General features: G+C 49.0%; 1 protein-coding gene across 1 annotated transcript; it reads right to left on the bottom strand.

Annotated features, from left to right (window-relative positions):
• Nucleotides 1-1890: 1890 nt before the first annotated feature.
• LOC131212515 (thyrotropin-releasing hormone receptor-like) lies at nt 1891-24598 on the bottom strand. The gene is made up of 4 exons (XM_058206409.1): nt 24503-24598; nt 24256-24418; nt 11378-11558; nt 1891-3052 (listed from the first exon to the last, which is right to left on the bottom strand). The coding sequence occupies exons 1-4, from the start codon at nt 24587-24589 to the stop codon at nt 1891-1893; spliced, it is 1593 nt and encodes a 530-aa protein (XP_058062392.1). The 5' UTR covers nt 24590-24598.
• Nucleotides 24599-25616: the final 1018 nt, after the last annotated feature.

The following is a 25616-nucleotide window of genomic DNA, read 5'->3' as shown; positions in this document are numbered from 1 at the left end:
CTTGGGAATGATCGGATGGCCTTTACTCGCGGCTCACGTTCATTCACGCGCACTACTCACACCAGCAAGCTAGTAGATAGTAGACACACAAAACAGACGCTTAGCCTCAGACGTGATTTAAATTCGGTGCCGTTGACATGATTCACCCACAGTCACGGACCCCGATTCTGCAACAAATTAATACCCGGCAGGGGTCCGGTAAGGGGTCTGGGAAGCGTTTGGGACGTGTTAAGTGCCGGGACCATTTCTTCGTGCTTATCTCGGCGCTTACCCGGCACCTGTCATAAGCAGAGTGAACCGTCGCCAGGCTGATGGATGAAGTAAACTCTTCTCGGAACTACCGGGCAACCGAGTAAAGAACGGAACTTCGGACAAGGCCGTCGCCTGTCCCAGAGGTTAAATGGGTCTCTATTGTCGCGCCCCATTCTCGTGATTCACCCGGAGGTCCCCTTACGTACGTGACCGTTGCCCGCGAAACCCTACTTAGGTGTTGAAATATCGGTTCATAATTTTGTGTTTTTGTTTTCCACATTTAAGCCCTTCGTTCGCAGGTTGATCTGTCGTGGCCGGACAGGCGCACAACATAAATCAACTCAGCAACCGGCGTGGTCGAAGGGATTCTCCGAAGTCGGGCACGAATTTCAATTTGTTTCGCCAAATGCCCATCGAAAGGGATCGAATTAACAACAACCGAGAGCCGCATAGTATAGTTATCTGTAGTATATTTACATTTTCATGACAGGATATTCGGTTGCGTTTCGACACACGTATTGGACAACGGTCGACCACGATATATGAGATCACAGAAACAACATTCACCATTTTTAAAGCGTCGCCATATGATACTGTTATTAAGTGTTAAACAATTTACCTATACCGCGCCGCCTGGAACGATTCCGCCTTTCGATTCTTAAATCATACTTATACTCAACATCTACAGCATAACCGGCCTATCAGGGGCAAACAACATACTACTCCAGTGGTAACGTTAACAAAAACAAAATGGCGGTAACTATTGCCCGCGCCGGTTTCGGGTCTGGTCCACGAACGGACGATCTCATCACGTTCACGCAGTAGCTTATCGTTGTAAATAATACGCAATGCTGGAAATAGTTTTGCTTTCCGGTAATATGCCTCCTTTCGGCACTAATCTTTTCTCCATCTTTATGTCGCACTTTGGACTAGGTTCGGTTCCGTTACGTATGCGTTCGATCGCCGGCTGACCGGGGGGGCGTATGATTTGGAGATGCTGGCTGCAGGACACACCACCATTCGGTGGTGGTCTCTGGTCCGTCCCGAACAGTGACGCTTAAAGCTATCCCCACAACGATTACGGCCCATTACGACTGTTCTCTCGGCCGCAACTCTCACTCTCTCTGTCGCGCCTCTGGCACCCAAACAGACCCGTCTCGGAGTATCGTTTCAGCCACTTTTATGACCCTCGATGCGAAAACCGCTTTACCATCCGTAACCGATAGGGACACCCCGGGACCTACTCGATCGGCACTAACCGAGAAGGTGGCGGACCCAGCCGAGAGAGTTCATCGACCGTCGGGACCCAAGCCGGGGACCCAAGCTAGTGGGGAGGGGGAGGGGGAAATCTTCTAACCTTCAAACTGCCTCGCCCAAACCGCCGTCGAGACGGTAATCCGGAACCACCCCGGTCGGGGCAACAACGAAACTCAATTAGAAGCGCGGCGACTCTTGCAAAACAGCACACAGCGGGATGCTGTGTGGTAAGTGCCGACCGTAGGCCCCAATCGCGGCCCCGTTGTCGATGGCCAGCATTCCGTCGCTGGCTGGCTGGCTGGCCGATGCCGATTGCCTCCAACCTTCACGCCGGACCAGCGGCCTCAACCGAGCCAGAGCCACCGGGAACTGGGGAAATTGTCAAACTTTGCGCCCAGCAATGGCCGCCGTCAGCAAACTTTCGTCCAGCGACAGCTGCTGGAGGGTGGCCGCCGCTCCACCGGCCGGACGAAGGCCCGCTCGTCGATGTCCGAAGCGGGGAAGTTTCAATTTCAGTGGATTAGGGTTCCGGGCGGTGTCGATGTGTAGCAGAAGACGCTCGGCTTCGGCTGCCGCTCCGTTGGCCAGGGCCGACGGTTCGTCGTTGGCCGCCGTGGCTGTGGTTCCTTCGTCGAAGGTAACGTTGAGCTGACGCTTCAGCGTGGTCCGCGGTTGGAAGGAGGCCGGCGTTAGGACGGCACTAATTGGGTCCAGTGACAGGCCCGGGCTGGAGTGCTGGCGTATCAGATTGATCTGATAGAACGAAGCCGGCGACGACGGGTCACGATCCGCCAGCCGCTGGTGCAAATCGTCCAGCGATAATGTGAGCTTTCGGGAACCCTTCCGAGCCATTGCGTTGTCTAGGGATGCACAGCAATGGCCACCGTTCGATCGGACCTCCAACCCGGTGAAGGGTCCCCCGAACGTGACACTCGTCGTGCCCACACCCGTGCTGTTGCTGGTGGTTGTCGTCGTGGTCGTCGTGAAGGTTGCCGAACGGTTGCGGCCCTTGCGGGCAGCGTATCCTCTGCGCGACCAGTGGACACAGGTGCAGAGCTTCAGGAAGCCCTTGCGAAACTTGGACGACATCAGGTTGTACAGGATCGGATTGACGGCCGAGTTGAGGTAGAGCATGATGCGACTGAAGTACAGCAGGACGTAGTATCGTTCCGGGGCGAGCTGCTGGAACGTTTCCTCCGGCACGATGATGATCCAGAGGGTCAGCACACGGAACGGCAGCAGGCAGGTGAAGAACGCCAGCACGACGGCTCCCAGCATCAGCACCACCTGCTTGCGTGCCTTGTGGCTCAGCTCGGGCTTACTTAGGCGGATCTTCAGCCGTGACCGATCGCTCGCGATCAAATTGCGGGCGATGATTGCGTACAGCACGATCAGGATGGCCAGTGGTAGCACGAAGAACAGCGAGATCGTCATCAGGAAAAAGGTGAACGTCCAGCCATTGGACGCCTTCGTCAGACACATGGCCGCCCGGCTGCCGTCCAGATACGGCTGCACGCTGTACTCGGCGAAGAACACGATTGGACTGTAGGAACGCAGAACGCGGTGTGAGAGGAGCTGCATTCGGTTCAGACAGATCTGCCACTACCTATCGGGCCAAACCGACCTAGGGGCCGACCATGACGGATCGCTGGGTGACCAACCGAATCCATCCAGTTACCGACCAGAATTAATAAAAAATTTAAAAATAACCATCACCACTTTCAATCCCCATAACCATTAGAAGAGTACATAAATTGGAAACTAATAAAGTACAAACAAAAGGAGTAACGTAGAAGTCAATGACAGTAATATTTATTCCAAATCCAAACAAAAGACCAATATAACTATTTTAGTCATTTAGCACAGCAATAAACATTTCGCTTGTGCCTCGTTGAAACCTCGTCAAACAGCAACCTAGGGGTCCAACCAATCTGCGGTTAATTGAAACATCAAGTTTGACTTTTTGGCGCTGTCCATATTTGCAATGCTGTGGCAAATCCATCATGAGCAGTCGTGTGAATGTAATAAACAGAGCTACAGAATCCACACTTTGCACTCTGGCGTTTCTGGGTAATCCGCGAGCGGCCCATCAACTGTCACCACAAATGGAAGTTCCGGTTTCTCCACGGCGACAGACGGGCAAACAGTCAGCGGAAACAACACCACTCGTGCCACTTAAGGAGGGGAGGATTTACTGCTTTTGATTGCCAGCGAACTTCTTCAGCAAGAGTCCGGGTTGGCATTCGAAATAAAACAATCATCAGATCATCATCAGATTATATAATAACTGCAGAGGTCAACAATGATGTGCCATAAACTCAAACCTAGGGCCCTTTAATTTCAATTTCCTACAAAGGTGCCGCATTAACGTCACCAATCGCCGGTAATGACAGATTCGTTGGTCAGCACTAAGCCATCCGACATTTGCGGCTCCCAAGGTCGTTATTGTTTGGCCAACGGTCAATACGTCCTGCGTCCACAAATGACACAGGATTCATTTGCATATCTTGCGACTCCGCTTTGTTTCTTTCTATTCACGACGGAGGAGTTTCCACGACCTTATTGTAAGTACACACAAAAGCAATTATCGAACACATTTGTTATGGCCAGAACCCCTTTGTAACCGGTAGTATCGAGGGTCAGTCAATCAGTGTTATTTGGCCCGGTACACATGCAATAGACCTTCGGTGGTTTGGAAATATTTAGCAGACAGTGACACTATAAATATAAATAGTAGAATAAAAATATTCCCATTCCGCATGAAAGAATGTTTGAAGGACATGGGAATTATTATAGTTTGTACTTTTGGTCGTAACTACTGTCATGAAAGTTTGTTTGATACGTCCAAAAAAGTACGTTAAATGATTACAAGAGCCACTGGATAGCCATCACATTTAAGTTATCACATATTTCCATTAATCCTCTCCCAACTGGGACACCGTGGAGGCGCATGGTACATTATGATGATGATTGCGATCGGGGATCATTTTACTGTCGCGCACTTATGTTAGCGATTGATGTAAAACTTTATGAATAACAGTGTGGTTTGTATAATGTTTTCGAAACAGCAACAATGAATGATGCTGATTTTGCTGTAATAAAAATCGAGTATAAGACAGTCGAAAAAGAAGTCCACGGTGAAAGGACATTCTCGGAATCAAGTATCGATTTCGTTTTCCGATGGCTTTCCAATCTGCAAGTTAGTATTGTTGGTTGTCTGCTGCTTTGCCTTGGCTCTCCGAGCAATTGCTATCAATTCCCACTCGCCTCAACAATGGCAAATAAAATTCGTCTTGCTATTCTCTGCTTTCCCGGATTCCTTCTGTTTTGTGCCTTTTCCATACACTAAGCCCGACGGCAATACTTGGAATTGCTTCCGAGCAGTGACAAGTCAGCTGTTCTCTGGCCACGGGTAATGAACCTGCTGCCAACTGAAACAGCACGCCATTCGAATTTCGCACGCTTTCGAGGTTGGCCGTGAAATGTCCTTCCAAAGTCCTGGATGCCCGACGTGACAGAGCAGTAGGCAACGATCAGGTCCGTAAAGTTGGCTTTTTCGCAGTACGACAGATGCAAAATAAGTTCGGCCAACGACAGAAACGACACCACAAGGAATGGGCCGAAGAAAACCATGAATTCAATCAACAAACACCAAACATTGTCGTCGTGCCACGAATTCGTTCAACCACACGAGTGTGCCACTCGTGAAGCGGCAAACACACCCTGGCGTGATCCACCATTTTTTGGGGCAATTTTTGTGGCAGTGTAAATTCTCCAAAACATGAATACGATTTCGGGTTTTGGTTTTATTTCACTTTTCCTGGGCGAACTCGAACGATTCTCACCCATCGTCCTCTCTGGCGTAATCCAGTGAATGGAGGGATTTCGAGGGGATCAAAAGGTTCCACGGTGGATGACTGCCGGTAATGCCGAAAATGGAACCGTACGTGCTCCGTGCCAGCGAAATGTATGGAAGTATATAGAGATAGCTTAGAGGATTATTTTGTTTCCTCTCCGGTGAGGCAGAAGCGCGTTCTATAAATATATACAGCAACGTAATAAAATACTTTTCGTGAATTGTAACTCTTTTGAAAAAATTAAAAAATTATTATCCTTTTGAAAATGATACAATACGGTTAAGTTACATAGTCTCAATTCCCGACATTAAAGCGACAACATTTGAACCGTCCTCGGCAGAGATCGTATGGCGTATGGAAAAGCGAAATCCAACATCATGAGATCACTTATCAATTCACCAAACAAAAAGTCCCCGTCGTACATTTGAACGCCCGGCCGGCGAAATCGGACGCTGCCTTAATCGAATTCCGCATCCTGCACCGAGATGCCATCGCGCCACGTGCCCTCGATGCTTCGAGGGGCTGGAACGGGGCTGGTGCGGTAAATTGACCTATCCTGACCCGACAACCGGCCAAAAATTCGACCACCCAGCATCGAGTAACGCCGACTGACGAGCGACAAACAAACAAAATCACGGTTAGCCAAGCGACAACGATTTACGGTGCCGCCGGAGTCAAAGACGTCAATCAGCGCCTCTTGAAATTTGATGCCAGCCCCAAGTTATGCTTTCCCGGCCGGCTGGGGGCATAAAACATACGCCGGCCGGCCCGGCGTTTCATCTTCTTTTTTTCCCGCAACTTTCGGTTGCTAGGCGCGTCTGTGCAGGATTTTCCAATCCATTTGCCGGCCATCGAGTGACCCGCCCGCCAAGGATCTAAGACGACAAGCCTACAACTTTCTTGGCCGGTTGACACTGACCCCGGAAGTGCGACCTAGGCGCTGGTATTGGTGACACTCTCACCACTCTCTTGCCCGTTCCGTTTCATTGTTGATATTTGGCCCATCGTTGTCGGCCCACAGCATAAGCGGCACTAAACCGAATGGGAAAATAAAGTTAGTCAAATGAGCACACAGCAAACCGTGTGTTGTGTAGCCAGGAAAAGGATCACAAAGGACGAGCGGGCAAGAAGCGAGGAAAAAACCGACCGTGACATCCGAAACCCGCCGTGGCGCACATCGGATGGGCCATCTAAATTTAGGCGCACATCCTTTTATGCTAAGCTGCTCCCCGCGGGCCCGTAACGATGGGCGGTGGTTGCGAATACGCGCCTTCCCGAGCGCCATCAGGATGATTGTTTAACCTCATTTTTGCCGCGACTTGGCCGGATGAAGCGAAACCGAAAATAATAACACGCAACGTATCCTGGCAACGGAGACAAAAAAAATGGCGGGCCAAAGAAAATGGTCGGTTGATTTTCGCCGTGTTTCTAATCGCCCAATATCCGGCAAACGTCATCGTCATCGGGAATCATCGGCCTCCCAACCGAGCATCCTTCGGGGCAGTAGCTTCGAACGCTGGAGGGGCCACTGTGAGGTTCGTTTGTCAACCGAGACACAATGTTTGTTGACAACCGGCGCTCACTAATTAACGCACACTGTCGTCCGGTGGTGAGCCAATGCTCGGGCTGCGGGTCGTAAATTATGTCGCTCTACAAGCGGCATCGGGTTAGTCGTTAGTCCACGGCGACGACGTACGCCGGCACCACGGACCCCGGATGGCCCATTCATCACAATCTATCCCATAAGTATGGTGCAAAGGAACACTGACCAATCCTAACCGATCGAAAAGATGTACACTTGCAGCGAGAGCCGTACTCGAAGACCAGCCTCAAGCATTGCCGGAACCAATCGGCGGGACCGGCGAAGGCAAAGGATTTGACAGATGAATTATAGCCCTCAACGACGTATCAGCTTCTCGGACATCCAATATCGGAGTGCGTACGGTTTGGCCCAAAAGGGCTCCAGTGGCCGAAATGGGAACAGGTCCGAACGGGCCTCGTGCTTCGCGGCCCGGCGGTACCGGATCGAACCGGTACAATTTACGCTCTCGCCAAATGGTCATAATATTTATCAATCCTCGTCGACCACAATCATCCACTTATACTGCTTGGCGGCCATAAATTTCCCCGCTACGCTGCGTGTCATAAATTCATGTTCGCCGCATGTCGGTGCTGCGACGAGCGGCGTTCCGAAGCCACGTGAGTAACATCATCACCGCCGTTAACGGGTTCGGTTTGGTTTAGTGCTCATCATTTCGTTTTTAATTGTGTCGTATCGCGAATACCGTATTCGGTTAATAATCTGCAATAATCTAGCCGGTCGCGGTTCAATTTACTATTTATTAACTGGCCAGTTCATTATGTTTCTATGCCTCGAACAATCGGCTTGCTCGCAGCCAACCGGACTTACTGGTATCACTGACCATCAAGTACATCCAGCAGGCATCCGTCAAAAATTGCCGCCGGGTTTCGTTATCATCGAAGATTTTATTTCTCTGCTTGGCCAACGAAATTCCTTCCGCAACGATCGATAAAGGGCAAGTGGCCGAGAACCACCGGGACGCCCTGTGGCGGGAGCAGCAGAGTGTCTTGACGAGTGGCAAACGCAAATAAATCGCCTTCATTGTGGTGCGACGGAAAACAGAAGGACCGTAATGAATGGAATGAATTTCCAGCGGTCGCCATGGCAAGCGTTTGGCCACTAAATCATGTTGACTTGCCGACGCTCGACGGCGGCTGGGCAGATGGTGGGGTGCGGCCACTCAAAGTGGTGGAAAATAGAAAGAGATACACACGTAAACGTTAAACCAAATGCACTCTGGAGGGCACCCCGAAGGCATCCTTTTTGGCTGCGACCGTCGCAGGAATGACGAATTTGTCATAAAACAAAAGCACAATTATAGCATTTCCGGCATCACGAGAAACGCCAGGAGAGAACGTGTCCTGGCCGCAGACCGGAGCACACTTCGTCCAACACTTCCCGCAGTTTTAATGAAAACAAAATAAAAGATCCTCCCCGTTCGATGGTGGACGCGTCGACATACCGGGAGAATTTCAACTGAAATTGAATGATTAAAGTTGACCAATAAAGAAGTTTTCTTGTGCCACGGGTCCACTAATTAACGTCGATAGCAGTGACGAAGGAAGCGCTCTGTCCGTTCTTAACGACACTGCGGCCAATAACAGTCCAGCTAACTGGTTGACCGCAGTTGGGCCCCGTCGTCCGAACGTGTCACCCGAGGTTGAAGTAGTTGGCCGCGACGTTCGCGGAAAACGATGGTCCACTGCACGTTAGAGTTATTGTTTCGCTGTTGGTCTTAAATATGAAAAGGAAACTCGATTGCCGTGAGTACATCGTATTATACGAGCCTCGAAAATTCGAATAAACAAAATTATGCCATTTCTACACAAAAAAGTATTCTACTTCAGTAAGTTTATCTTCATTTCGCTTCCATTCCGTTACTTCATACCATTATTATCCCAAGAACTTGCCCGCGGCAACAGCGGCTCCGCAAAGAAAATGGCAAAGTTTCTCGCGGGCAGAAGAAAAAACACATCAAACTCTTTCTGCCGGTTCTCCGTGCTTCCGTGCTGTCGCTCTCGTCAGCGAATAATGTGATTTTACTAAGTAAGTAAACAGAAAAGTTACACACTCTAAACACACACATCACACGTTCTGCCGGTTTTCCGTGCCGCTCCCGTTCCAACATCCGGATCCGGGCACTAAGCGACGTGATCAGCGTAAAGTAACTCTATTTACTAAAGACGCAAAATAATAACCTCTAAACATATCCGCGAGCTCGGGAGGATGTTGGCCGCCAGCTGGCAGCCATTGGCGTTGACAAACAAACGGTTCCTGAAAAGGAGGAGCGGGTCTGCTCTTTAAAAATGTCCACATCCTTCAGCCGCTGTCGCAAGTACGCTGCGGCGTTGTGCCTTTTGTGTGGAGTCTTAACCCTTACGCCATGTGGCAGTGTCAATTTATGGGCAGCGCTTCTTGCACAGACTTCGTTTCATCGCATAGTCCGGATGATGTATTTTTTCTCGTCCCTAGTGCCCGCAGCAGCAGCGCAGCGCAGTCCGCTTTAGTCGCTACCGAACCCACAAAATTACAGCGGCCCACCGGCCTGGTGCTGCAATCTACAGCACTTCTTGCCTTGAGCGTGAAGTGAAATGGACACTCCCTGGATCCCTGGCTCGTCCTGCATTGGTGAGTGAATTGTGACGCAAAGCGCGTCCTCCAGCCGTTCGGACCAAACGAACGGCCAACCAGGGCCAAGCTTCACGGTACATTTGGTATCAAAAGAAACGAAACTATTACATTAATATTCGTCGCGTCTTCACAAATGGACGATTCGGGTTTTCTCTACTCCCGCTCATCGTTCGTGCTGCTCGTCCGTGGATTCGGCAGTGGGTCGGAGGGAAGCAATCACCGAAAGTTTTCACGATTCCAACCCGTGAAACAAAGGCACCGTCACTCACATCACCGCCTTGAACGGCGTCGGGGCGTCCAGAATCATAGCGGTTTCCATTTGTTCACCGTTTGGCGGGTTGGCTTTTTGGCTATCCATCGGGAATATGGATCCTCCAGGTCTAAACTGCAGTTCGATCAAGCTTTCTGTCCGCGCCAGCCCGTCGTATCGAAAATGAAACACCCGAAATACATTTATCGACCGCGCAAGGTAGTCTCCTTCCCTGAGCTGAGCGACGACATTTATGGTGCCACCCGAATTGGCAGAAAGATTGTTGCAACGTTTGCAATTGCCCAAACGGCCACGATGACGAACCGATGATCGAATCCAAAGTCGTAAACATTACTTCCTGAGAACGATAGCAAGGCTCGGGCGGGCTGGTTTTGATGCCGGATTGATATTTTATTAAAAGGCCACAAAAAGGGCCAGGATGGGAGAGAAAAAACGGCCCAAAACAGTGACATTGCATTTTTGGCGGATTATTAAAAGGATGGCCCAAGAAACGGCCTTCGTGAGGAAAGCTCGGGCAAAGCCTCGTACCACGCGGAAGTCCTGTTTTGTTACCATGACCTTATTAACGATTTTTTATATGTATTTAAACCATAAAATATGGTGGAGAATGAGGCTTAATGAAGGAGGCTTAATGAACAAAGCTGGTTGTTTGGGTTTCTATACTCCACAATAACTTGTGAAAGTCTGAAGCCACAACTAAATAACTACATGCTAATATGCTAATTATGGTAATTTTTCTACTTCCCAATTCTTCTCCTTGGTTTGAAGTAGGTCATATCTTGCCGATTAGTTTGAGTAATACTCTTCCTGCAAGTACATTATCCGCAAGTCTGCACAGCCAATCACTTGCCACTTTGTCGATCATCCGGCAGACCTGGCAGAGAGCCTGTGAGCAAACAGAGCCGTAACGAATTTTGCCCTCATGGCCGTAAGATGGAACAACTGATGGAAGCAGAAGCATGTCATCGCGAGAGACATCATAGAAAGTGGTTCCAAATGAGCCGGGGAACGAATGGGGAACGATACAATTCCAGCGCTTGCAATCAATCAATCGATCGGCCGGCGTACGGGACGGAGCCGTAACGGCTGGCGGGTCTTAACTCGTTTGCTCGATTAAGTGCTGTCCTCTGGCGGTGAAGCGCTGTATGTGTCATGATCGATCAGCCCATCCGGCTGTTTGGGCTCATGTTACCAGAATGTGATTCTAACGGTCGAGAGTGCGACAATAATGCGTTCTTGGACGATGACTACATAAAGCGGAGGGAAGATGAATAAACATACCGAGCACATGCACATGCGAACGGAACGGATTAAGGGTGACGGAACAGAGCGGCGCGCGCGTGTAATATTACACCGAACGAAGCGTTCAAGCGGCAGCAAATACCAGCGGGACCACGGGGACACCACTCTGGATTGATGGATAGGATGGATCTTGTTAGTGCGTTAGAGTGTTACACGAAAGCATCGGTTCCCAGCCCGTTTGCCGGCGTCTGGCCGAGTTATGTTAGGGGGTGCGTGCGAGATTACCTTGTGAGGATGGCCGCCACCGTCCAGGCCGCGAGACAGATCAGCAGGGCGCGCGCCTTCGTGCACACGTAGCCCGCCTTCAGCGGTTCGCAGATCGCGTAGTAACGCTCGAAGGAGATGGCCAGAATCGTCAGGACGCTCGCGTGCGCCACCGTCAGCTCCACGAACGGTACTGCCTTGCCTGTAACAAGACGGATAAAACACATACAAACAAAGCTAAAGAAAATTGCCAACACGTCCCAAGTCATCACACAGCCTAATCGAAACCGCATCGGTAAACACAACAAAAACACAACCCGCAAACCGGTGCTTAGCGCCGGAAGTAGCTGCCTGGTCCCGGGCTATGGTGCGTGATAGGTAGCGCGACAAGAGGGTGCGATTTGGAGGAAGAACCAGTAACGACGTCGCCGGCGCAAAATCGGCGTCATGTAAACATTAACGCTTATATTACGAATTAATTTCGGACTCCGGCATCCGGCGTCGAGGATCGAGAAAATTGGAGCGAACGACGGAAAAATCGGTGCTGATGGTGCTGAGCAAAACCAATTTAGTGGCTCCATTTTGCCGGTTTTGGAAGCGAAGCCGGTGCTAATGGAGTGCCCCAACATTCCCAGGGTCCAAGACCCCCCGGCTGTTCAAAGGCGCATCGGTTCTGTGATGGGTACCATACGGTTTCGGCGGCACTCCTTTGATTTTGGATAGTATATTTTATTGGCGATTGCGGGTTTGGATTTTATCGTGTGTAGCTGGAGTGATGTGGAGAAAGTTAAAAGCAAATTTTAGAAAATTTCGGCATGGAGAACCATACGCACTTTTGTCGGTGGCATAATGACACGCTTTAACATAATCTTTTTATGCTTCTTTAAACTGATATATTGCAGAATTGAAATGACATTCAATTTGCAAAAGGGAATTACAAACAACAGTTTACTATCGGTTTGTATTTCAAAATGAACACAAAAACAAAACAATAGCTCCCCCTGGTCGGTTGTTCATTATTGTCATTCCTCTTTCAATAAACTTATTTATTTTCTATATTCATTTTTAACAGGGCTGATGAACGAAATTTTGGGCACCTGCCCGAGTAGTGTGAAAATCATCCACCCATGTTCATGACTCTTGCAAAACAGTGAACTTGAAGCAACCTTTTACCATCTTTCCGTTCATTCGCCGTCGGCACTTGGTTTACTATTACCGTTCACGGATTTGCGCTTTGCGTCCGAAATCGTCTGCGCTTCTGTTACTTTTCTACCGATCGGCATTCATTTCGAACAGCACAGCAATTCACTTCCTGGCTTCCTGGTAATTCGCAAGCACCACCAAAACCTGTTACCATGGTTACTACATTTTTCTCGATTCATTTTTTAATTCCCCGTGACTCGAATGTTTATAGAAGAGCTTCAACTGCATAATTGTCTATTTCCAACGACGATCATTATGCTCACATAGTATCCTGCCCTTAGAAGTGGCACTAGAAGTGTTGTTTCAGAACAATACTTAAAAATGATTGGCAATAACAGTCGGCACTTCCCCAATCCATTCGAGTGGCTTTGTTCATTCGATTCTACAGCATTGGGTTTTGCGAAAAAAACAGAACAACCGTGGAAAAAAATTGAAAGCACACCTGTCACACCTAGTTCCATCAAAAGTTTGCCGGCGCGTTTCCCGTTGCCATGTTTTCTTTTACGTTTTCTCGCGTGCTGCTCGAAGGATTTCCAAGACAAGAGGGAACGGGCGAGAAAACAAAAACATAAAGCCCTGCGAAAGATTTTCTTTTCCACCAAACGATGTGACCAAATTACTTTCGACGGTCCACAGAAGAAACTCATCGGTTCGGTTCTCTGGTTCACTGGTTTTTAATTAGATTCGTAACTAATTACCATCATACTACTAGTGCTGCTACTACTAAGAGACCGGTTCGTTTATCATTTCTGCACGCCGGGTGAAAACGGGCGGGTTAGCCGGAAAGGGCGGTCAAATCGGAATTTTTATTTCGATAAGTGTACAGTAGCTGGTCGCAACAACTTATTTTCCGCTTGTTCAATGTTCATGGTGTCCTTGTTCATTGTTTAATTAATTACGTTTACTCTATACACGTTTTGTTTATCTGCTTTTGGTAACGTAATTCTTGTGTTTTGATTAGCTTTCTACTACTAAAACCAACAAATTAAAAGGCCATGTTTAAATTGGCATATTAAATTCTTTAAATTAATGTAATACTCCTTTTTTGTTCTTAATAGTAGTACACTAAGAATTTCGAAAAGCTTTCCAGTGAACGACACGGCACAGTGTTTGGTAAATTGGGCCATCGAAGTAAGCGGCGAACTTGTCGCGGAATTGCGCCGCGTTTATGGACCCTATTGAACAACGATAAATTAGGAGCCTTCCATAATTGTTGGCCGGTCCAATTTCAGCACCGGGACACATCGCCTCAAAATGTATTCAACTAGCAGCCCTTTGGGTGTGTACACGATGATAAAATTTTATCAATTTGCACGCTCCAATGACACCGTTTCATGCTTTATTAGTGGAGTTTTCGGTTTCCGATCCACTAAACTGGTTCGGTCGCCTAGCCTAGCGGTCGGCTGCCCTCTATTTATTGTTTTCTCATTGTGGTGCTTCGAAAAACGATAAAAATAATACGGTTCAACGCGTCGCGGCGCGGTTTCGCGGTTGGCGCTCGGTCCGCTTTGTCACCGAACGGCCAAAGTAGGCCAAAGGTGTTTGGTGCCGGTATCGGGTGGTCGTGCACTTCTAAACCCCAAACCAATGTCCAATGAGTCCGCCTTCTGTGTAACGCATCGAAGTGTCGGAAATCCTAGCAAATCATTCCCTAGCCCAAGTCGGTAGAGTCTAAAAAGGGTCCTCGGACGGATGTTGAAACTGTCCTGCATTTCTGTGGGTATTCGAATGTAACGTCCACATTTCCGTTGGCGTGCCACCACCACCATAAATCGTGCCCCAACACAAACAGCTAACCTTGGGTATTCGTTAAAAGAAAGGCTAACCCACCGCCCATCGGGCCCATTTGCTTGGATCGCGATGTTCGTTGACGCGGCACCGTTCGATTGAAGTTTTCCTACCGTTTGACAACCGACTACGTCAGTAAAGCGCCTCGGTGATGGTCACAGATCCACACGCAGGCACGAACCACGATCCACCAACAAATCCGATGTCAGACTCAGGGTCGCTTTCAGCTTACTTCGATTTTCTTTGATGCTTTGACCCAGGACTTCTGGCGTGTAGCAAAACAAGTCGACATGGCTGATCAAAATATTTATGCAAATAATCATCGGCTGCATAAAAGACCGGACTGCACAAGTGCAGCCTGGGGATGCACTACGACCGCACGGAGGGAAGATAAACATTCGCACGTCGGTCGTCGACAGTGGATTGGAACTTTTTTTTTCTGTCATGTTGGAATGCATGCGCTCAATTGGCTGGCGTGTGTTCTTGGGGGCCATTTGTTTGATTACATAATTAAAGTTGCATTCGCGGTGCAAGATAATGTAACTGCACTCGCCCCCCCGTGGATGAATTTAAGTAACACATTTATGTGAAAGTAACCTGTGAAGGTATTTTTGTAAATTAAAAAAAAACTTTTTAGCCAAATGTTGAAACTGTTACATAAAAAAATAGTACGTCCACTTTCGAAAAATACTTCTTAAAGGTTTCAAATTTAAATATTTAATATTTAAAATTATATGTAAAATATAAAGTACCAATACTACTATTAATGATTTTGAGTTTTAAAATAAACATACCTCAAATACAAAAAGGAGTTATGCCAGCTGATCTTGTCGTTCGTTTTTATTTCATTTTTTGATGTGCTCCACCGAGTCGTAGCATGAAGTCACTCTGTTCCCTTATCTTATCGGCCCTAATTAGGCTTGAGTATTAGTCGTTTCGCGCTGTTCAGCCTGTCACGGCGTCGGATGACCCAATGAAGTCGCCGGTGCCTTCTTCAGCGTCATTTGGCACACACGGGGACGTTAATTCATCCTACGCACGGTTTAGTGCACCCGTGAACCCCGTTCGGTGGTCCGCAAAACTGGCGGCCACATTCTGTTCATCGGCCGGATCGGCAACGTGTCCGAAGGAACGTTCACGGCCGCCGTCGGTGACGGATGAAGCCAACTACGCTGGATGACGGAGAATCGGTCTGCGCTCCTGATACTTGACTATCGATTCCGTTCATCATGATGATGATCATTTCGCGCCACGACCGCGCCACCCTCTCGTGAATGAGAATGATAAAGAGACGATTTTTTCAAGGACGTCCGCGGTTCGTCCGCAGATCATCCGTCCACGCGGCTCCCGATCCGGTCGATTCCAAGCCAAAGACGTGTCAGTTTGAATCCTCAACTTGACTGCGAAAGCTTAATCCCCGGTCTAACATAACGTAATGGAATGGTGAAACCATCATTGTTCGCAACATTAAAACATCCGACGCAGTTCAAACGCGTAATTGGTTCAGATACAATGAAGGGCAACATTGTTTCGCTATTGACCGTACCGTATTGACCGCATCGAGGCAGCGCTAAGAAAGATGGGAACATTAATCTTGCTCCTCCGCGCGAAGAATCTGCTACTCGTTCTGCTTCTGGCCGGGGCCTCACCCCGATCCTGAACTCCCCAATCTCCAAGCTCATTAGTATGGCCCTGATGCACCATAAACCACGAGCACGAGAGGTCCATTACGGCGCTTGCATACAGAAGATGCATTCCACCGTCAGAATTCCGGTTTTGGATATGCTGACAGTTCTACGCGCGGCAAGAGCTCGACTGCCGCCGGTGTCCGTGTCTCGGTCGCGCCAGACGCGCGGATACGCTTATTTATGACCCTGTTCCCAGTTGATTATGATTGCACCTTTTGGCGGACGCTTCTCTCTTCTCGGTCTCTCGATCCGATCCATTGCTCGGTTCCGTGGACGATCATCTTACACACGATCTAATGGTGGTGACCGGTTCGCGACGGGCCAACGATTGAACCTCGAGCTCACAACCCGCTCCCCCATTCGGACGCACATTTCTTCATCCGGTAATTGAGGTGTAGGCCGGGCCATCAATCGCACGCGAAAAAAACAGCATCTCCTTGACATGCGGCCAAGACACACACGGTTTTTGTGGCGCCTCTCGGTGAATCCGAAATTCGAATCCAGAAGCAGCCACGCTAACCGCCGTAATGCACAGTTCGTAAATTGCGTATCCTCCTCCGGACACCGAAGTAGCAGAAGTCTTGTTTACACCTTCGCAAACGAGGAGGCGCTAATTACGGTTTAGTGCCCCCGTCTGGGTGGTAGCGTCTAATGGCGGCGACGGCAAACTGGCAAACCCCGGATTCGGAAACTCGATATTGTGGACTGTGGACCGCAAACGGCACTAATTTGCACACGGAAGTCGGCAGAAGAAGTGTACTTAATTCATCTGGTTGTACGTTTCGCGCGCCCGATCGTCAATGGGGATGCATCTAAAAAGTGTCAAACAATCTTCAAGGTGCGCTGCTCCACGGTCGCCGGTGGAAAGTTTCTCGAAAACCGGTGGCAATGCAGTTGCACCCGGAGATTGCACCAACAAGTACTGCGCCTTGGGTTGTTTCTCTTTTACATTTTTTTTGCCGCCAGAAAACGTACGGCAATCTCCCTCGGGGGGACCGTTTCAGCGTGCACTGAACGGGGCACTGAACGGGCGAAAGTTCAAATTTTAATGAATTCTGCCGCACCCGAAGACAAGTTGCCTAAACTAGGGATGCATCGGGAGGCTCGAGGCAATCCCTGGACGCTGTCACGCTGGTCACGTGGTAGAGCGCTTCTGATCCCGATAGCCGAGCGGAGTAACGGAACTGAGTGCCGAGCCGAGCAAGAAAGCCCGAGGGCGGTGTAGTTTGGGACGTAAAAAGAGCATGCAACCTGCTTGCATCATTTAGTAGTGGTGCACGTGGTTGGTAGTTGGTATCGATAATCTCGGAACATACGAGTATCGGAAGCAGAAAAAAGGTGAAATCGCTTCATACCCGATAGTGTCCAGAACTTTCGATAGCTCCGACCCAAACCTTGGAGGGCATTTGGAGGAACAAAGCAAGGCCAAGCTCGGCCATTGTGCTTTTCGAAGGTGGCTTCTATCAGTAAACGATGAAGCAATCTCAGGCTATTTTGGATCTATCTCATTTACACCTATTTGTTTACGTTTGATAATGTTGAACTTCGATGAACGATTAATGTTCGATGAACTTTCGAACGACTGAACGATTGATAAAAGATACGAAAATGACTAAAATGCAACCGAAAAAATAAAATAAATGACGAATGAAAATTACAAAAATAACAATGCAAGAAAAAGAAGGAGAAAACGAAGGTGTCTTGCAATGAAGGAGTCTTTTTTTATTCAAGCTTCACGTGAATCTGGCCTTCAGTAAGGATAAGTAAATGCGATAATCTGTGCCATCGGCACGCATAACTCACGAACGTGTCGATTCTTAATCGTGTCACAACGTTAATTGCTATTTTACAACTGGATTTGGAAAGTGCATGGCTAGCAGAAACTGAAGAAATCTGTTCAAACATGATTTTCCACGGTTCAACTGGCACGACACAATATGGGTTACAATTTCTAATGATGATTTATGGCAGCGGATGAAGCATGGGCACCATTACGTTTGCTCTGTCTGACATAAGCCGGTAGCTGGTCGGTGTAACTTACACCCACATCCGGTCACCCATGTCCCCCGTCGTAGGCTAGTCGATTTAATGGCGTCCAGATTGGTTCCAACGGGCACGCAATGGCCAGCAGTGCTGGGAAGACAACAATGGTTCTGCCGAGATGAGCAGCAGCCCACGGACCGGCCACGATCTTGACGATGACCTAAATTTCGCCCCCAACCTGCCTCTGATGACAAAAGCGCCGGACATTTGGTGAGCACACACTCGGAAATCTAATCCCCGGATACAAACTTGGGACGGATTCTTTCTTTCACTTGCGTCCCAGGAGCCTAGGAGCCCGTGCCGTGCCACGTGACGGCTTCCGATTGCTGCTTGCGGCCAAGCAAGTGCCAATAAGATGGGGCTAGTTGGTATTACTGCAGCCAGCTGCAACGTGCCATCGCTGAACGCATAAATCGATGCACTTTTATCTCTACCACAGAGCCCGGACCAGGACCAGCCGCCACGCTCTGACGCCAAATGAGCTTCTGATCGTATCGGCCGGATCTTCCACGTCCCGCGCTCGGATGCAAGGATGAAAATCCACTTACCAAGGGAACAGTGCCGCTACTTTATCCTTTATCCGACTCTACCGGCCTCAGAAGACCACTAGAAAACACAGCATAGCGATGATGCAAACCCTTTGCCAAGGAAAACAGCGCCACATCGCAGAGGATGAGTGGACTTCAGCTCAAGAAAATAATGCTTTTGGCAGTATTTTGCACAAAGACGTCGTGCACAATGCACAAGGCAAGGCAAACACTTTCGCCATTTGCTTTCGTCCCGGCAAAACCCGCATTATGGGAAGGGCTTGATGTGATTTTAAAAGGCGAAATGGATGTCAAAACATTCTGCGTTGGCAGACCCCTTTGGGGGAGCTGGACTGCGATAACAATTAGTCTTTCGAATGTACACACGGCGACGGCTGCAACGTAAATTAAGCGACCGCTTGAAATGGTAACATGACATGTTGGTTGTCAATTTTTATGACAGATATTTTGTAATTAATAAGCAAACTGTTTACCCTTCCTAAATATAATTTTAGGTTTAATAATTTATGTCGTACCATCGCCAACAGACTACCCATTCGATTGAACCAATATTTTTAATAAAATTGCTCAAGCTCAAATGATCTACCTTACTAAAATTAAGTGGGTAGTTGGACATTAGTCATTGGTTCGCTGCTCCGTATCTGTATATTCTAATAACAAATGAACGCTACACCTTATGTAATATCACCTTGAACAAAAAAATCCCGGAATGATCGCCGTGTGACGCTCCTAGTACTCGGCGCTTCTAGTATTCTAGTATTTAACTGTCTCTGAAGCTTTCTCAAAATGTTGACCTCGTTTCATCATCAGTTGTGGAATTTACATGTATCTCTGAGCTTGATAACGATTTTTAAGAATTCTTAATAATGGATTTGAATAAGCAACAACGACTAAATTCTTGTTGAACATGATTTCAACGGTTTCAAAACTCCTACAACAGTTAAAAATTATTTCCTAGTAATTAGTAGCAAGAAAATAGTAGTACTGTTGGGAGACCAAAAGAACTGCGTCATTTACCAGTCGAAAAAGGGAGCATTGCTCACAGTTTTAATGGATTATCACGACGTGATACATGGTGAATTTTTGCCACAAGGTAAGACCTCAAACAAGGAGTACTATTCGGGTGTTGGTGAGACGTTTGCTTGAATCAATCTGTCAACAACTCTAGGATTTGTGGGCGAACAACTCGTGAGTCTTGAACCACGACAAAGCACCAATGGGACCCTAATGGAGATACGAAACGGAGAGCTCCGAAAGACAAGCTAAGCACTGGATCCATAATTGACATAAGTGCGTTGCAGACCATGGGGACTAGTTTAAGGACTACTCGATTTTGAGCAATAACATATTGTATATTTTATAAATGAATTCCGGGAACTTTTTGATCAAGATGCTATATTGAAGGTAGTTAAGGGCAATTTAATTCTTTAAGTAGCAAAAATGGATGTCCAGGATTCCAAGATGCGGCTGCAAAGTTAAATCATTATTGAACATAGTTCCCAAAATGAAACAATTGGTTGGTCGTTGGGTTACAGTGACTTTACTTGCTTGTTTATGTTCATCTTTAACGTGTGTCCATAAGGAAACGACTAGCGACGGTCCCCATCTCGGGATCTAAAATAGAGGTCCATACTTTAACGTCCGAAAATCTCTTGACAGGCAATTTTACGCAGCAATTTAATACCATAAATCGATTGTGACGATGCAGACCAAATTATCCGCTTCTTTCGCCGCGTAACAGCCGTTCCACAAAGGCAGCAGCGATATTAAATTAAGCATCTTATGATCGGGATTTGCTCATCGACAGTGCCTGGTTCACCCGTTTTTTCTGCATTCTCCTTAATTGCATTAGATGCACTGCATTCCACTGCCAGTCGCCACATTCCAGCGCCGAGACGTTCTCGATTAGTTTCCTGCGCGTTCCGCGCTGTCGGCACGGTGCTGGGCATAATTTCATAGCTTTCTACCAGGCGGCTCCGGATGCGCCTTTCGAAGCTTTCACCCCACGGCGGGAGGTCCAGCAGTGGAGCGCTTGGGGCCGGTTCGATCACCTCATCGTCCGTCGGCCACGGAAATGATGCAACAAGTTCCTGATGGCAGATTTATGTAGCACCAGGTAATCGGTTTATTGCTTGCCCGGGCTCACCCAGGCGTAGCGCCAATTCACGCACCTCACGGCGAGGGCCAACCAAGAACTCGGCGATCGGCAGCTACTTTGCAGCGAACAGTCCTCCAATGAGTTGGCAACCATCGTTGGCCAATCTCGGCGCTTGAACGGTGTGTTCTGCGGTGTCTTCTAAAGTGTTTGTTAGCTGTCGGTGTGGCAGTGGGTGGCACTTTCATTACCCTATCGCAGCCAGTATGGCCACTGGAAGCGCCACAACCCGACCCGATGCGTTACGACGCTAGCCATAATGGCTACACGGCCCGGGAGCAATGGGCAGAGCCAGAGCCGAGAGTGGAAAAAGCGCAACCAGAGCATGTCCAAAATTAATTGTAATTTCCGCCGGCATCCCGTGGTGAAATTGCATTTAAATTATCACACTTTTCGCTTTCGGTCCCGGTCCCGGGTCGGATCTTCGCCTTGCCATGCCTGAGGCCGCCGGTGGAAGATACGGTACGGTAGGCCTCCAGAGTTGACCTTCTTCGCATTGGGCCCGCTGGTTAACCGGGCACGTTCGTCCTTGCGCCATGCATGACCCACGCCAAGACGTCTTCCTTTGTAGCGGTATCGGAAATTGAAGAAGGGATGGGACCAAAAAAAACCGGAACTCAACCAAATCGCACGGACAGCAAACGCGTTCCGAAGTCCTCTAGATCCTATCTCACGGGTGGATTGAATTACCGCTACCTTCAACCGTCGCCAGTTTAATACATATTCATCAGCACTGGGATTAAGAACCGCGGTGCGTGGTTTTTTCGAGCCCGATTCAGGGCCGACTCCGGTAGTATGTGACTGCCAAAAACCCATGGGCTTTCGCAGCCGTTGATTGGCACCGGGAGATTTGCTGTGGGAATCGAGCTCTTATCATCCCCGACGTGGTACGATATTTCGGCTACCGGTTTCGGCTATCGTTACCAGTGGCCAGCCAGACGCTCGTGCTTTGTCTACCCCAGCCACTTCCGGTAGCCTGTGTGGCTCCGGAGGCGAACAACAACCTCCGACGGGACTCGTTACCCGACCGAGACCGAGAATGGTCGGAAAAAAGGTAACCAACCGCAGAAAAGAACGACCGCAAAAACGTGGAACATTCCTCAGACAACGACGACGGCGTCGTTACGGTGCCACCGTGGCCGTGCTTCCTATCGCTGCCCAATGGGTCATATTTTATGTTAATAACGTTTGCTGAACACATTCAAAAACCGATTCCCGGCAGTCGCTCGGCCGGGAGAGTGGGAATGCAGTCGGTTGCTCGGGCGGCCACGTTACCGGAGTGTGGTGCTTCCGAAGTGTTTGCTGCTTTCTGCCGTTTGCCGGTGGGTGGAATTTGTTTCCATTGCGATTGCGATGTAAATCAGTGCCACGGTACACGGCCGAGTTCGTCAACGGCACGTCGCGCCATCGCCGTCGGTGTAATCGGACTCACTGTGGCGGTCGCCGGCCACGAATGTTGCCTCTTGGGTCGACCTAACCCATCGATGAGTTTATTGCAGTCCCTGCAGTCGATGACAGCGGAACAGGTGCGAAGAACATGCCAGCATGCCCGGTACAGAATGGGAAATCAATTCACGTTCTCGGCTGGCCACGATGTTTCAACGGTTCGGGAGCATGAAGTTTCCGAGCCGGCACGGAACACGGACACGGAAATGAGAAATAGCTGCACTTTTGTCCGTGTTGACAAACTGGCACGTGCAGTGAGGTAAGTCTTTCACGACAGGGTTGACCATCTTTCGGATTTCGCTACCGTCAATCATCGTAAGCAGGACGGCAAGACGTCGTGATTTTATAGTGCTCCTATTCTGAACCTAAGTTAGCCTATAAGAGTCCCAAGTCGCTGGGCATATTGCAACAATTAGAAGGGGACATTGAAAAGAAAACTTTAGAATTCCCAAACATTTCTATGTGCAATTGCCTTAACTTGGCTTAAGTTTACTGTTTCCGAAGGCGTCTCACTGTGTGAACATAGGCAACCCATTTGTCAAAAAACTTGAAAACATACGAAACGCTAATACATTAGCCGGATGCGCTCCGTAGAAATGCTGAAGTCTTGATCTTGAGGCACGTTTAGTAACTGTCGATCGCAATTTCCCAGCCAAAGTACTAGCAGACAATCAGCCAGCCTTTCATCCCTTTTTAACGAAGGATTTTTTCCTAATTTTATTAAATAATGTCAATTTTTCATATTCTACGTTGGTCATATCTTAATAATATAGTAACTTAGTAACGTGTAAAATACGCTTTCAATAATTTATTGGCAAACATTGAGACATTGTCTTGTTTCCAGACCACAAGATCGCTCTGCGATTGTACGAGGGCCATTCCAAAAGTATCGCGACAATTTGAATCCCCACAGGCTACGTATATTTGATTTTAATTTTATTTATGGTGTTATGTTGCCACTCATGTCATTCACTGAAGGTGATAAGTTCGGCCATTTTGAGTGATCAATCAATTATTGGCAGCTGTTTCGCTTCGATGTGTTTTGGCACATCTTCGAATTTTGTCAATTTCAAAAGGTGGGTGGCAAAGAATCTGTATCACATTTTGTGTGAAAAACGAAATTAAGAACTCGGACACATTCGAAATGTCTACTGTGGCTTATGGTGAAGCTATTATGACCCAAAGCAGCGGTTATCGGTGGTTTAAATTGTTTTCAGACGGCAGAGAAGATGGGAACGATTAAGAACCAAGTTTGGTCGAATGAGGGGCATGAAAGGACGACACTACGCTACGATTGAGCATATAAAGACGGCATCGAAGGAGTAACTGAATAAGATCACAAAAAATGATTTTTAAATAGCCTTCATATTTACTGGATAAAATAAAGAATTACTTATCACTTATCAGAGGACCAAAGAAAAGGAAACAGAGACACTGAATTGGCGAAACCTCAGTCCCTAATTTTGAAGAACATTTTCATGCCAAGGCTATTATGGTCATATTGAAAAACTTTCCTTTAAAGCTGTCATAATGTTCCAATCCACCGTTAGACGGTGAAATCTGGATCCAACCCCGACGTAACCGGTACAAGGCCATCCAGGGCGATGGCAACGAATTTGGCCATTTCTTAATTGATTCCCACTGCTTATCGCGCTCCGTAAGCTCTCTAGATCATGCGAAGCCGTAAAGCTCGGCTCGGCGCGCCCTTCGCCAACGTGTAATGAGCGCATACACAGATGAAAGACGACGAAGACGAAATGCATTGGCCGCAGGAAATGACACCCGTAAGTGGGCGGCCATCTAAACGGGCGACGGCGCACCAATCCGCAACATCCCAAGAAGTAACGGGCAGAGATAACGCAAAACTTGTCAAAAGTGCCCATCCGGCGGAAGCGGTGCGTTTAGCTGGACTTCCGACCGACCGCAACGAACCCCGGCCAGCCACCGCACCCTCCCCCCATACCCCCCCCTTTATCACGATGGAAATATCAATAATGGCGGATGGAGCGGAGCGAAACCGTTACTTACACATTTCCTCGCCGAGCACCCAGACCTCCGGCGGAGAGTTGACCTCGACCAGCACGGTCGGCGTGCAGACGAGCAGCACGAGCAGATCGGCGATGCTGAGGTTGGTGAGGAAGATGTTGGTCGAGTTGCGCATATCCTTCGTCTTGAGTATCACGATCGGGACCTGCGGAACGGGGCGGGAGAGCAGGGATGAAATGAAATCACAGGGCCGCCCGGCAATGTAATCAACCCGCCCTGCGACACTTACCATAACGTTGCCGATAACGCCGAGGCACATGATAATGATACAGAACACCATCGACGTCGCCCGGATGTACTCCGGAATTTGGGGCATCTCGCTGGAGTCGTTGAAGCCGGCGGAAACGGTTCCATCGGGCGCGCCGAACCCGACGCCCTCATCGAGCCCGTGCTCTGGGGCGGCTCCGGTTCCGGTGGCGGCTCCTGTCGCGGGGGTTGACAGGGTTGAGGTCACTGCTGCGGATGGGCGCGTGCCGTTCAGGAGCAAGCGGCCGAAGCGGTTGAAGCCACCGTAACCTACGAAGGCGGCGTTACCACCGGGCGTTACCACCGTTACGTTGGCGTCACTCGCGCCACTTTCGATCGAGCGCGCCTGGCCGGTCAGCAGGACGAGCAGCACGCTCAGGACCGTGGCCGTGGTTACGCCCCCCTTCCACCGGACCCTGCTGGCCGCCCCGGTGCCACCCCGGCACGGTGCCGCACCATGCTCCACCACCACTAACGCCGCGGTGCGTCGCCCGGAGGCAGCCACGCTGTCGTAGCCACCACCGACGGTAACGCCAATAGCACGCCCCGCGCACCGAAGGACATGACGGTCCTTGTGCGTTTTCCACCACCGCCAACCGCCTCTCGAGCGCCGCCGGGACGGTGGACTCGCTTCGCTTGCGGTATTCACACTTTGCCGGCTTATTATTGCAACTCCTTCAATCTCACTCAATCACGCGCGCGCACTCGATCCGACCGTCACCGGAAGCGCTTCCGGCCGGCCCTACACCATCCGTGATCACACCCAGCCAACCGCCGGTTCGATCGAAGGTCGTCGATTGCAGAAAAGGCACAACCACCTAGGCGTCGTCGTTCACGTCTCCTGGCTGCAACGCTCCACTTGCTCGCTGGCCTCGCTCGCGGAAAGTGTGCTGAAAAATTGGAAAAGCATCATCCGACTGTTAGTTCGTGGTGTAATAAATGTCGGTGTTTAGGTCGATCGCCAGCGAACGCATGTCGAAATAAACAACACGATCAACAGGTCGATCGGTTAGCAAGTTGTTAATGAGAATGCTTTTCACGTATTTCTTGTGTGTACTGCTTCCTCTTATCAGCTATTCTTTTGGCTGGCAGAATGT

Source organism: Anopheles bellator, chromosome 2, assembly GCF_943735745.2.
Source record: "Anopheles bellator chromosome 2, idAnoBellAS_SP24_06.2, whole genome shotgun sequence".
Lineage (NCBI taxonomy): Eukaryota > Metazoa > Arthropoda > Insecta > Diptera > Culicidae > Anopheles > Anopheles bellator.
Note: the sequence above shows the minus strand (reverse complement) of the source record. Positions and strands in the feature narration are given on the sequence as shown.